The sequence below is a fragment of the Carassius auratus genome, chromosome 50 (assembly GCF_003368295.1).
Source record: "Carassius auratus strain Wakin chromosome 50, ASM336829v1, whole genome shotgun sequence".
Classification (NCBI taxonomy): Eukaryota; Metazoa; Chordata; class Actinopteri; order Cypriniformes; family Cyprinidae; genus Carassius; species Carassius auratus.
The window spans coordinates 20,565,743-20,578,186 of record NC_039292.1 but is presented as its reverse complement, the minus strand read 5'-3'; the positions used below and the strand labels follow the sequence as shown (position 1 = coordinate 20,578,186).

The 12,444-nt window shown below is 39.8% G+C and overlaps 2 gene segments (V, D, J or C); one reads left to right on the top strand and one right to left on the bottom strand.

Annotated features, from left to right (window-relative positions):
* Nucleotides 1-7,028: 7,028 nt before the first annotated feature.
* Nucleotides 7,029-8,547, bottom strand: LOC113066506 (immunoglobulin lambda constant 7-like). The segment is given in 3 exon segments: nucleotides 7,029-7,560; nucleotides 8,403-8,451; nucleotides 8,533-8,547. Coding segments are annotated over 3 exon segments (378 nt in total).
* A 569-nt stretch (nucleotides 8,548-9,116) lies between these two features.
* Nucleotides 9,117-12,444, top strand: part of LOC113066505 (immunoglobulin kappa variable 1-8-like) — a 128,663-nt gene continuing 125,335 nt past the window's right edge. The window contains 1 exon segment of the V gene segment in view: nucleotides 9,117-9,418. Within this exon segment, the coding sequence occupies nucleotides 9,370-9,418 (49 nt within the window).

Sequence of the window (12,444 nt, the reverse complement as noted above, 5' to 3'; positions counted from 1 at the left end):
CACCCAGACCTGCCCGGACCCCTCGTCGTCAGCCTTCATCCCGTCCTTCTAAGACTCCTGGAAGCCGCTCCTTAAGGGAGGGGTTCTGTCATGATTCTGCCCTCGTGTCCTTGATTTTTTTCCCTAGTCTTGAGGCAGGATCATGACAGACCCGTGTTTTGTGTACAAGCACATGGCCTTGTCTTTGGACCATGTGCTTGTGTTGTCTCATTCCCTTGACCCGCCCTCCTTGTTATCCTAGTTTTGTCGTGATTGCCTTACCTGTGCCACCTGTTGTGGCTTGATTAGCCTTCTTATTTATATCCCCTAGTGTGCTCTGTCTTTTGTCGGTTCATTGTTTCCATATTGTGATATATGTTACTCATTGTTGCCCGTACAAGAAGTTGAGAGTCCTGTGTTGTTTATCTGTAGTTAGTGTTTTAGTGTTAAGAGTCTTTGTTTATCGTGTCAACCCAGTCTTGTTTAGCTATTTAGTCTCTGCCCTAGTCATTTTTTTCCCCCTCGTGGGTTTTGTTTTCCCCTTTTTGTGTATAATATATCCTGTGTTTTGTACATCCTGTCTGCAATTGAGTTCATCCCTACCCTCCACGTGACAGTTTCCTATAGGCTCATAATTAATAATTTAAGTTTATTTTAATTTGTTTATTTATTTGTTGTAATTATTTTATTTCTGAAAGTTTTTTTTTCATTTTGTAATTTTAAGTATTTTGTGTTTTTTATAATGATTACAATCTAAGCAATTTCCTAGAATGTGTTATTTTACCATAATTTTATTAAAATATTTGATATTTTTGAAACTGAGACCGACAATGTTTACCTATTTGATAATCGAATAACAATTCAACAATTTAATACAGTCTTTATTTTTATAATTTCTGGAGATTTATGTATTTATATACAACGACTTAGACTCCCTGTGTTCCACCACCGGTCACAATTGTGACCAGAGATAAAACTAATTTTTTCATGGACTTTCAAATATTTTTTTACATTATGGACATTGGTTGTTTAATATACTTACAAATACAACACAAACTCATATATTTCATCTCTGGGAAAAATGTGGGATTAAATGGGTTAATTCTGGAACGTCTCCTGGTGGCGGAGCAGTGACAGGGACATCTCCCTGTCACCCCCTGCAGCTGATCGCTGTTCTCCCTGCAGCTGTTGTCTGGGGTTAGGTGTTCTTCCCCCAAAGCATATCTTTCCTCCTCAGCCAGAGCCAAAAGCTACCTTTCTCTGCCTCCTCTGCCAGATCCTTTGTTGCCCTCCTTAGCCTCCCTCCAGTCACTCCTGCTTCCCTCAAGAGGCGTATGGTTGACATCCGAAGGAAACCTCGGCATCCGACCTCCACCGGGTAGATGGTCGTCTTCTAGCCAGCCTCCCAGCACTCAGTAGCGAGTTCTGAGTACCTGGCCTTCTTCCGTTCGAATGCGGCCTGGATTCCGCCCTCCAGTGGTACAGTGAGCTCAATGAGGTGTATCGATCTTGCCTTGGTTGACCACACCACTATGTCTGGCCGGAGAGATGTGGTGGTTATCTCCGTGGGGAACTGGAGCTGCCTGTCCAGGTCAACCCTCATGTTCCACTCCTGGTTGGGGGAGAAGGGCCTTGCTGTTTCTCTTGATCTGGTGCTTCTCCTTACCCCTCCTTCCGACACAAAGATGGTGAGGTCCTCTGCTGATGGTGGTTGTTTGCTACCCTGTCGACACTCCTCCAGTACTTCGGCTAGCTTTCTTTAAATGGTCTAACCATATCAACTTCGTATCTAAGAGGTGAGATAAAATGTTGGGTATATTGAGGAGGGTTTGTCCTTTAGTTCATTCCTCAGCATTTTTTACCTTTATATTATAGCTTTTTGTTTCTATTCATTAATTATTGCAATATTTTCTGGGCAGCTCCCTATCCTACCTATCTAAAGAAATTAATAGTCATACAGAAGAAATATCTTAGATTTATTTCTCATTCAAATAGATATGCACCCTCGGCACCCCTTTACAATCAATTTAAAGTTCTCCCTTTTGATAAGGTAAATATTTATCAAACATGTCTATGTATGCATAAGTCTTTATATATGAAACAAGATCTACCAGACTCCTTTTATCTGAAGAGACTTCTATTGCTAGCCTGATGCCTTTATGTAGTCCTTTCTAGGTATTGCTTGCTCTTTTTGTATTTTTATCTAGATTGTTCATCTTTTATGCTATTGAACTTTTGCTTTGTTTTTGTTTTTGTTGTTGTTGTTTTTTTTTCTTCTGCTTATGCTCTTGCTTTGTTTCGTTTGTTGTTTGATTTTCTTATTTTTTATTTTTTTGAGTGTTTAGTCTGTATGTCTCATGAGTTAATATAAGCAGTTGTGGAACTCTGTACAAGCCTAGAGTGGCTTCGTTCCCTCCTTGCATAGTTTTGTACTTGTGCTAAACATGTGCTAAACAAATAAACTAAACTAAAAACTTGCATATATTTATATCGCAATTCATTGACTCTTTCTGAATTGCGTTCAAATGGCACCCTGTAGATCTGCTTCATCCTCAGATTATTTCTGCGCAAGACACGTTCCAGTGTTGATAAGCTTACCCTATCAATGTGAAAACAAGTTATTTTTCTGCTGTAAAATTGTGCCAAACGCAGAGAATTGTGTGTAGTGTTTTGAAAAAAATTGTGTGTTTTAGAACTGCAATGTGAGTGTAAAGCAGGAATTGTGCTTGCAGTCTGAATTCTCTTCTTCTGATCCAACTACTCCTCTCTCTCTCCCAGGCATAATTTTTCTCTCTCTGATTCTGTGTTGTTCTGCATCCACAAAACCCATTCAAAGAGGTATTTTTGTTCTCTATGTTGATGCAACTAATCGCTGGCGCCGATACAGGATGGCTGCCTCCGTGACGAGCTCCGCATATGTTTTTGTGTTTTTGTTAGTTTGTCCTGTCTTTAGTTATATTCCTGCCATCAGTTTCACCAGGGAAGAACTGCTGAACATTCAGCAGAACGCACCACAAGATGTTTTACCGGATTTCAATTATTCAGATGTTTTAGTGAATGTTGTTATCGGAGGAGCGGTGGCGCTGATCAAGCGCTTCAGGACGCGCAGACGGGGGAAGCGAGCGGGAGCGCTCGTCAGACTCAGGAAGCGCGGATTTCGAACGCCGTTGCCTAGCATCCATCTGGCAAATCTCCGCTCTCTACCCAACAAAACGGACGAACTCCTTCTGCTCTCTCGGACAAATAAGGATTTCACACACTCTGCTGCTCTGTGTTTCACGGAAACCTGGCTGAATGACACCATACCGGACAGCGCGCTCCATCTGCCGGGATTTCAGCTGTTTAGAGCGGATCGTGAATCAGAATCTACTGGGAAATCGCGCGGCGGCGGGACATGCTTTTACATCAATGAACGGTGGTGTACAGATGTAACTGTGTTAAAGAAGACGTGCTGCTCAAATCTCGAAACACTCTTCATTAACTGCAAGCCGTTCTATTCGCTGCGGGAGTTTCACTCGTTCATTCTGGTCAGTGTTTACATCCATCCTCAAGCGCATGTGAGCTCAGCTTTACAGAAACTCACTGATCAGATCACAGAGACAGAACAACAACACCCTGACTCTGTTTTACTCATTCTCGGGGACTTTAATAAAGCCAATCTGTCCTGTGAACTGCCAAAATACAGACAGCATGTTACATGTCCCACAAGAGACAGTAATATATTGGATCACTGTTACACCACAATAAAGGATGCATTTCACTCTGTTCCACGAGCAGCTTTGGGACGTTCTGATCACCTTCTGGTTCATCTTATACCGTCCTACAGGCAGAAACTAAAATCAGCTAAACCTGTATCAAGGACTGTAAAAAGATGGACTAATGAAGCAGAGCAGGATTTACAATCTTGTTTTGACCTCACCGATTGGAGTGTTTTTGAAGCTGCTGCCACCGATCTGGATGAACTCACAGAGACCGTAACATCATATATCAGTTTCTGTGAGGATATGTGTATTCCTACAAAGACTCAACTAATTTACAATAATGACAAACCGTGGTTCACTGCAAAACTCAGACAGCTCCGTCAGGCCAAAGAAGATGCTTACGTGAAGGGGGACAATGTCTTGTATAAACAGGCTAAATACACATTGGAAAAGGAGATCAAAGTGGCAAAGAGGAATTATTCTGAAAAAATAAGGACTCAGTTCACTTCCAACGACTCCGCATCAGTGTGGAAAAGTCTAAAGAAGATCACCAATTACAAGACACCACCCCCCAGCACCGTAGAGAATCAACGACTGGCAGACGATCTGAATGAGTTTTACTGCAGGTTTGAAAGAACACCCATCACCTGCCCTGAACGCCTCCCCACAAAACCATTCACACCCTTCACAACTCCTGCAACCAGCCCTGAATGCCTCTCCAAACTACCGTTCACACCATTAACAGCTCCTGCAACCCATCCTGAACACCTCTCCAATCAAACACTCTCACCATTCTCACCTCCTGCATCCCCCCTCTCCCCCACACCTGCAATTCAGATCAGCGAGGATGCGGTGCGCCAGGTCTTCCGGAAGCAGAAAAGGAAAAAAGCACCAGGCCCAGATTGTGTTACACCAGCCTGTCTGAAATCTTGTGCTGACCAGCTGGCCCCCATCTTCACACAGATCTTCAACAGATCGCTGGAGCTGTGCGAAGTCCCTTCATGCCTCAAACGTTCCACCATCATCCCCATCCCTAAGAAACCCAAAATTACAGGACTAAATGACTTCAGGCCTGTGGCTCTAACGTCTGTAGTCATGAAGTCATTTGAAAAACTGGTGCTGGCCCACCTGAAGGACATCACTGGACCCTTGCTGGATCCTCTTCAGTTTGCCTACAGAGCAAACAGGTCTGTGGACGATGCAGTAAACATTGGACTGCATTATGTTCTGCAACACCTAGACAGACCGGGGACTTATGTGAGGATCCTGTTTGTGGACTTCAGCTCGGCCTTCAACACGATCATCCCAAACCTCCTCCTGCCCAAACTAAATCAGCTCTCCGTGCCCACCTCCATCTGTCAGTGGATCAACAGCTTCCTGACAGACAGGCAGCAGCTAGTGAGGCTGGGAAAATACACATCCAGCACCCGTACAATCAGCACCGGAGCTCCCCAGGGCTGCGTTCTCTCCCCACTGCTCTTCTCCCTGTACACCAACGATTGCACATCTAAGGACCCCTCTGTCAAGCTCCTGAAGTTTGCAGATGACACCACACTCATCGGCCTCATTCAGGACGGTGACGAGTCTGCTTACAGACAGGAGGTAAAAGAGCTGGCTGTCTGGTGCAGTCTCAACAACCTGGAGCTTAACACGCTCAAAACAGTGGAGATGATCGTGGACTTCAGGAGAAACCCCCCTGCACTCCCCCCACTCACCATCATGAACAGCACTGTGACTGCAGTGGAGTCATTCAGGTTCCTGGGAACCACCATCTCTCAGGACCTGAAGTGGGACATTCACATTGACTCCATCGTAAAAAAGGCCCAGCAGAGGTTGTACTTTCTCCGCCAGCTGAGGAAGTTTAACCTGCCACAGGAGCTGCTGAAACAGTTCTACTCCACCATCATTGAATCCATCCTCTGCACTTCAGTAACTGTCTGGTTCAGCTCAGCTTCTAAATCTGACCTCAGAAGACTACAGAGAGTAGTCCGGACTGCTGAGCGAATAATCGGTTCAACTCTCCCTTCTATTCAAGAACTGTACTTATCCAGAGTGAGAAAAAGGGCTGTCAAAATCACTCTGGACCCCTCACATCCAGCACACTCCCTCTTTGAACTGTTGCCATCTGGTCGACGCTACAGAGCACTGAGCACTAGAACGACCAGACACAGGACCAGTTTCTTCCCTCAGGCAATCCATCTTATGAACAGCTGACAATAATGGCGAACACACTACACTTTATATTTATATACACACACACTTTATTTATCTAACAAACATACTTAGTATACACTTAAATTTTGCACACAATATATATGTACATACATAACTTCACTTTGTAATATACCTGCCTACAATTGTCATTTGTATATTGTCATTCACTGTCTACATATTTGTATTTTTTATTCTTTTATTATGTGTTTTATGTTCTGTCGCTGTCATTCTGTTGTACTGCGGAGCTTCTGTCACGAAAACAAATTCCTCGTATGTGTAAACATACCTGGCAATAAACCTCATTCTGATTCTGATTCTGATTCTGATTCTGATGTAATGTAAAGACCATCAACACCTGACTATTCTTCCAACTGAGACTGGAATCAGCTATTTTTTTTATATTTTTGTGATCTGTTACTTAAAATTGCTTATCAGATGTTACAATATTTTATATAGAGATATTTTCCAATACTTTTGAGTTAATGTTGTTGCAGAAGTAGAGGCTTTACACTATATTTAAAGTTAGGAACATTAGGTTTTCATTTCTGTCATGCTGTGTTTAAGCATTTGTAAAAAAAAAAAAAAAAAAAAAACATAAGAAAGATCTATGATTTTTGTATAAGGTATAGCTTATGTGAAAAGAAAATGTAAGCAGTTTAGAAATGTGTTAATTAAATATTGTGTGAAAACAACATGAATTTTGCTAAAGATTTGGTCACAACAGAGTGATGTTGTGCTAAATATGTATAGTGTTTTGAAAATGTGACTACAGATTGGAAAAAGGATGTTAGCAATTAAAAAAAATAAGACATAAAAAACCTGAAATGTTATAATCAGTTTGTCTGTGTGCTGCCCGCTACAGCAGAAGTGAAACTGGTGTGTTTCGGTCCAGATCATGTAACCAATCAAACAGTGACTCTGGGAGTGTGAGCTGAAAATCTCATTTGCATTGTCAGGGTGGAGTGATTGTGATCCTCTCAGAATAGAGCAGCTCTGTCTCCAGAGACCATGTTCAAACCCCAAGAGCTTTATTTGACTAGATTTACTGCTACTGATCGAGCTTCTGAAAAACACCTGGACAAACACTACATGCATCTTCATCTGTTAGTTGAATGATGTTGTCAGACACAAATGGAGTTTGTTGAGAAGCTTTATTGAATGTTGCAGCAAACACAGCAGATTGAAAGATCAGCCAGTGCTTTGACACTAGAGCTCTCTTTCAGTATTGAGTTGTAAATGACTACAGCTGCAGCACTAGACTCATGTGAATCCTGCCTGACACAGGACACTCAGATACGCTCATCTTCAGGAGAGAGCAGCGCTCACTGGAGAAACATCAGCACTGCGAGCGACTAACAGCGACTCTTGTGGAACGAGGCCTCATGAGGAGCTCCATCATGTGTTACTCTGCAGACGTACTGCTCTCCCGCTTCCCAGCGTGCTTTGCTGAGGGTCAGGACACTACTGCGGCTGTAGCGGCCGTCCTGCTCGCTCTCTGCGCTGGTCACAACCCCCTCGGTGACCTCTGAGCCGTCCAGTGTCCAGCTCACCAGCGCCCCCTGTGGAGAGTAAGAGCTGAGCAGGCAGAGCAGTGCGGCTGAGTCTCCAGAGATCTGCAGAGAAGAGGGCGGCAGCAGAGACACTGAGGGCTTCACTGTGGGACCAGCTGCAGGAGACAAACACAACACATTCACAAACACAAACACTACATACATATTTTAATGAAACCTAAAAAATGAAACAAAATATATTAAGATATTTACTGCTTTAATCCAAGTAGATTTATATTCCTAAATGACGTCTTTGTATTGTAGTACAGTGAGAAATTCAACTCAAAACACAATTTCACGGATATTGTGTGGCTACAAATGATACTGGAATTAGAAATTAAGCAACTATGTTCTTTCATATATATATATATATATATATATATATATATATATTTAAATAATTCAGTTAAAATCATCTGAATATCTAAACGGCACAATATTTTAGTTTAAATGTTTCCTGTAAAACTATATTTATAAAATGTGTAACACTTTGCAGTAAGGTGCATAAGTTAACTTTAATAAATGCATTAATTCAATTTAACTAACAATGAACAATTCATTTGTTAGAGTATTTATTAATCTTAGTTAACAATGATTAATAACGTTCAACTGTTCATTGTTAGTTCATGTCAACTCGGGTCCATTAATTAATATTAGCAGATAAAACTTTGGATTTTAATACTGTATTAGTAAACAATTAATATGGAATAGACTGAGATTAATAAATGCTTTACAAAAATTTGTCATTGTTACTACACAGAGACTAATGTATTTAACTAATATTAACAAAAGAAACATTATTGTTTTACCAAAATATAAATTTTATTAATATAAAAATAAATAAAATAAAATACATAAAATTCTGGTTCGGATAAAAAAAAAAAAAAAAAAAATGCTAATAATAATAATAATTGTACACAATCTGTATGTTTTTAATGGAGAATTTTAACAGACTTACCGAGCACCAGTTTAGTTCCTCCACCGAAAGTCCCCCACAGTGATACAATCTAATGAAACACTCGTACAAAAACCTCTATTCCACTCGAGTGAACAAACACTCCAGCAGAGAGAGAAACACTTCAACACACTGAGAGTAGAAACATCTCTCTATTTTTCAAATGTAAAAACTCCTTCATACAAAATAAATATTTTTTTTTTAAATGTAAAAATGTATTTCTGTCTGACATAGCAACATGACATTGACTCACCACTGAATCAATATTGATTTCAGACATTAATCTATTTTAACTGTGCAATCTTGTAATAAGTTTATTCAGTTGAAATCAATTCATCAATGTGTCAGTGTGTAATTCATCTTGCTTATAATGTTTCATAAAGTGTTTTATTCTTCTTATTCTCACCCTTCACTTGCAAAAACTCACTCTCAACAGAAATGGTGTAAAGTACAGTAATGAGATGAAGACTTAAATCAGAGGTTTAGAAATAGCTGCTTTATTCTACATAATGGTGGTCCTACCTCGTGAATATCATATGATATAATATAAATGATTATAATAAATGAATCATGGGTGATAAATATTTCTGAAGAGGGTGATTCTAAAAAGGGTTTTGTGTCACATTGCGTTCAGTGTAAAGTTCTTATTTTAATATCCTATACTATATTTAAAGGTTATATTGCAGAGTAATTACATAAATACTGAGTAATATTAATTTCTATGAATGTATGGTTATGGTTAGGGTTTTGGATTATGCATAATTTACTGTTGTTGTTAGAGTAAGTACATGTAACATCTGTAACAAAATCTCCTTAAAATACAGCTGTTGTGAATCCTGCCCACTTCTTTGCATGGTCAGCACATGCTTCAGTGCTCTGAGAGTGTTTATAGAGCTGTGAGTTTAACACTTCATGACTGAGAGCAGAACAGAACACAATCTTCATCATCACACAAGACACAACAACAACAATGAACAACATCATCATCCTCATCTGGACCACTGCAGCTTTTATTCAAGGTGAAATATTAAGTTTGATATATAAGCTTGAATAATAAGCTATGGTTGTTGTTGTTATTTTACCATTTTAATATACCAATATTTTGCTATAAAGGTGCTTTACTGACAAACTAACTTAATTTTCTCTTCTTCAGCCTCCAGAGGAGTCACTCTGACTCAACCTAAAGTTAAAACTGTCCAGCTCGGTCAAACAGCTACAATAGAGTGTAACATAGATGTAGGAATATACAGCAGCTACTTACACTGGTATCAGCAGAAACCTGGAGAAGCTCCTAAACTCCTCATTTATTACATAAACAGACTCCAGTCAGGAACTCCATCTAGATTCAGTGGCAGTGGATCTGGCAGTGATTTCTCTCTGACCATCAGTGGAGTCCAGACTGAAGATACAGGAGATTATTACTGTCAGAGTCTACACTGTCCTAGTAGCTGTGTGTTCACACAGTGATAAAGAGTCGTACAAAAACCTCCGTCAGTCAGAGTCACAGTGACTGCACTGATACAGCTGAGAGACACTGCAGCTGCTGATGGAGGATAATTCTTATAACAGTCTCTTTTACTCAAGTTATTCACTAAATATACTGAGTGTCTCACACTGAGCTCCCAATTCACAGAGTGTCAGATTCTTGAAGTTGAGGAGCACACTGAACTTTTCTCTCACTTCATTGAGGCTGACAAACCTTTCTTCAACAGAAGACTTGACAGCATCTACAACTGTGTAGAAGAATGTCACTTCTAGCTTCTTTAATTCATCCATGAAAGGTTCATCATAAGCCTCATAGGTCAAGTGTTTTTTTTTTTTGTGCTCCTGAGCCTTTTCTGCTTTAGTGTGGCTTCCACATTCATGGTATCACAGATGTCTTTGGCTGTTGCTTGAGCTGCTGCAAAACCATTGACTCTGTAGTCAGTGAGGGACCTCTGTATCTTATTTAGCAGATCAACAGCTACGTCTAGCTGCATATCAGGTGATTGCATAAGCTTGCTTACATGATGGACAGAGGAAAGAATGTCGTACCACAGAATGAGCCCACTTCCTCTGCCAATGACTGAGCTTCTGTTCTAACGTTTCCACCAGTGGCATTGTCCCTCACTTCCAAGAGAGCTTCCCTTACCTCTGAGGCCTGATAGCGTAAAGCTTCCACACATTTAATCCTGCTTTCCCATCTTGTTTCTGTCCAGCCCTTTACACTGATCTCAAAGTACTGTCCACCTTTGAGGAGCTGCTGAGAAAAGGCAGTAGATTTTTTTGGAGGTATCCAAAATAATTCACTGCATCTGAAGATGCTTTGGCTGCATCCGACAGAACTAAATTTAGTGTATGCGCACCACATGGTACAAAAAAAACCCGTGGATTCTTATTCAGCAGCCTTGCCTGGACACCCTTGTGCTTGCCTTTCATATTGGTGCCATTGTCATAAGCTTGACCTCTGCAGTCATCAAACTGAAGATTGTGTTCTTCCAGCTTTTCAAGAATCAGCTTTGACAAGCTTTCACAACACTCAAACGGTTTGAGTTAAGTCATTTGTCAGGTTTTACAGTGGTTTCTTTGGCTATAAGAAACCCAATGAAATGTTCCTTGATCCCTGGAATGTCACTGAGACTGATTGTTTGTATGATGACAGACAATTGCTCTTGATCGCTAACATCAGGAGTGCAATCCAGTATGATTGAGAAGTATTTGGCAGCTTTAATGTCAGAAGAGACCTTTCCTGCATGTCTATTGTTTCCCCCTTCTTGAGGCGCATCTCTAGCTCCTTCCATGCTGCCAGATGTTTCATGTGTTCGGGAGATTTCTCGTGGATGTTCAAGTAAGATGGTCCATTTTTCCAGTCATTTAATCCTCTTCTGATTAAATTGTACTCTTTAACAGAAAACAATTTACAACATAAAAGAAGAGTGTATTGCTTTTAGATGAATAGCTTAGCCAGTTTCATCTAATTTGTTCACCATTCAACAAGGTCCTGTAAAAGTAGTGGTGGTGGCATGATCTGCCATCTCCTCTTTTGGGAAATTGAAAGTCAGACTTTGGTTGCATTGGACCTGTGTTTACTAAATCAGTTCTAACTGCACCTGATAAGACAGAGAGCCAGTCAGCTGGGTCAAGTGTTGGAGCTCGGTGAACTGAAACATCTGCAGCAGGGGCCGCGGTTGGAGTGGCCTCTATAGCTTGGGAATCAGAAGGATGGGATTCTGAAGATTGAAGTTTTGCCTTAGGATCAGCAGATGGCCCTTAAATATACAATAACAGAAATTAATGGATACTGTAATGATTGATTTTAATGCAGTAATGTATCTACAATGTTGTATAATATAAAATGAATACAACCAGTGTGTTATATCAGAGTGCAAACTAAAAAAGAAAAAAATATTTAACTGGAGAGCTATAAATAATTCCAGATGTAGTAACATCAAATGTCTCTGCAGCTGTAGGTGCACTGAGAAATTTCAGCATAGACCCTGGTACATAAATAAAGCCAGAAAACACTAATTTAAAAAAATAAAGTATATAAATATGACATATACAAATAAAGCATGAATCAAAAGCATTTATTGTAAATGAATAACATACAAATACGCATACATAACTAGAAATACATAAAGTTTTTTTTTAAATACTGTTTTTTATCAACAAAACTGTGCATTAGATATTGGACAGTGGGTTAAATTTGAATTTGGAAAGAGGACGAGACTTTTTTTTAGCATGAATTAGTGGGATGGATAATTCATTGATTATTTAATGAAACATGCTGAATGTGGCCTAATTTTCTCTCATACATACCTTTACTTTGTATCGGGTGCCGTTTGTAAAGCTGCTCATGCTGAAAATAACAGCAACATTTTGTCACATTTAGCTTCAAACTATGTTTAAAAAACTGGTATGAATTTTTGACGGTCACTTTTTAGCACATTTACAACAATATTTGTCAACTTAGAGATATTTTAAATAGTTAAATATAAATATTAAATGTTACACCTAAATGTTAAATCTAAATGTTAAATCTAAATGAAAATATAAAATCTAAATG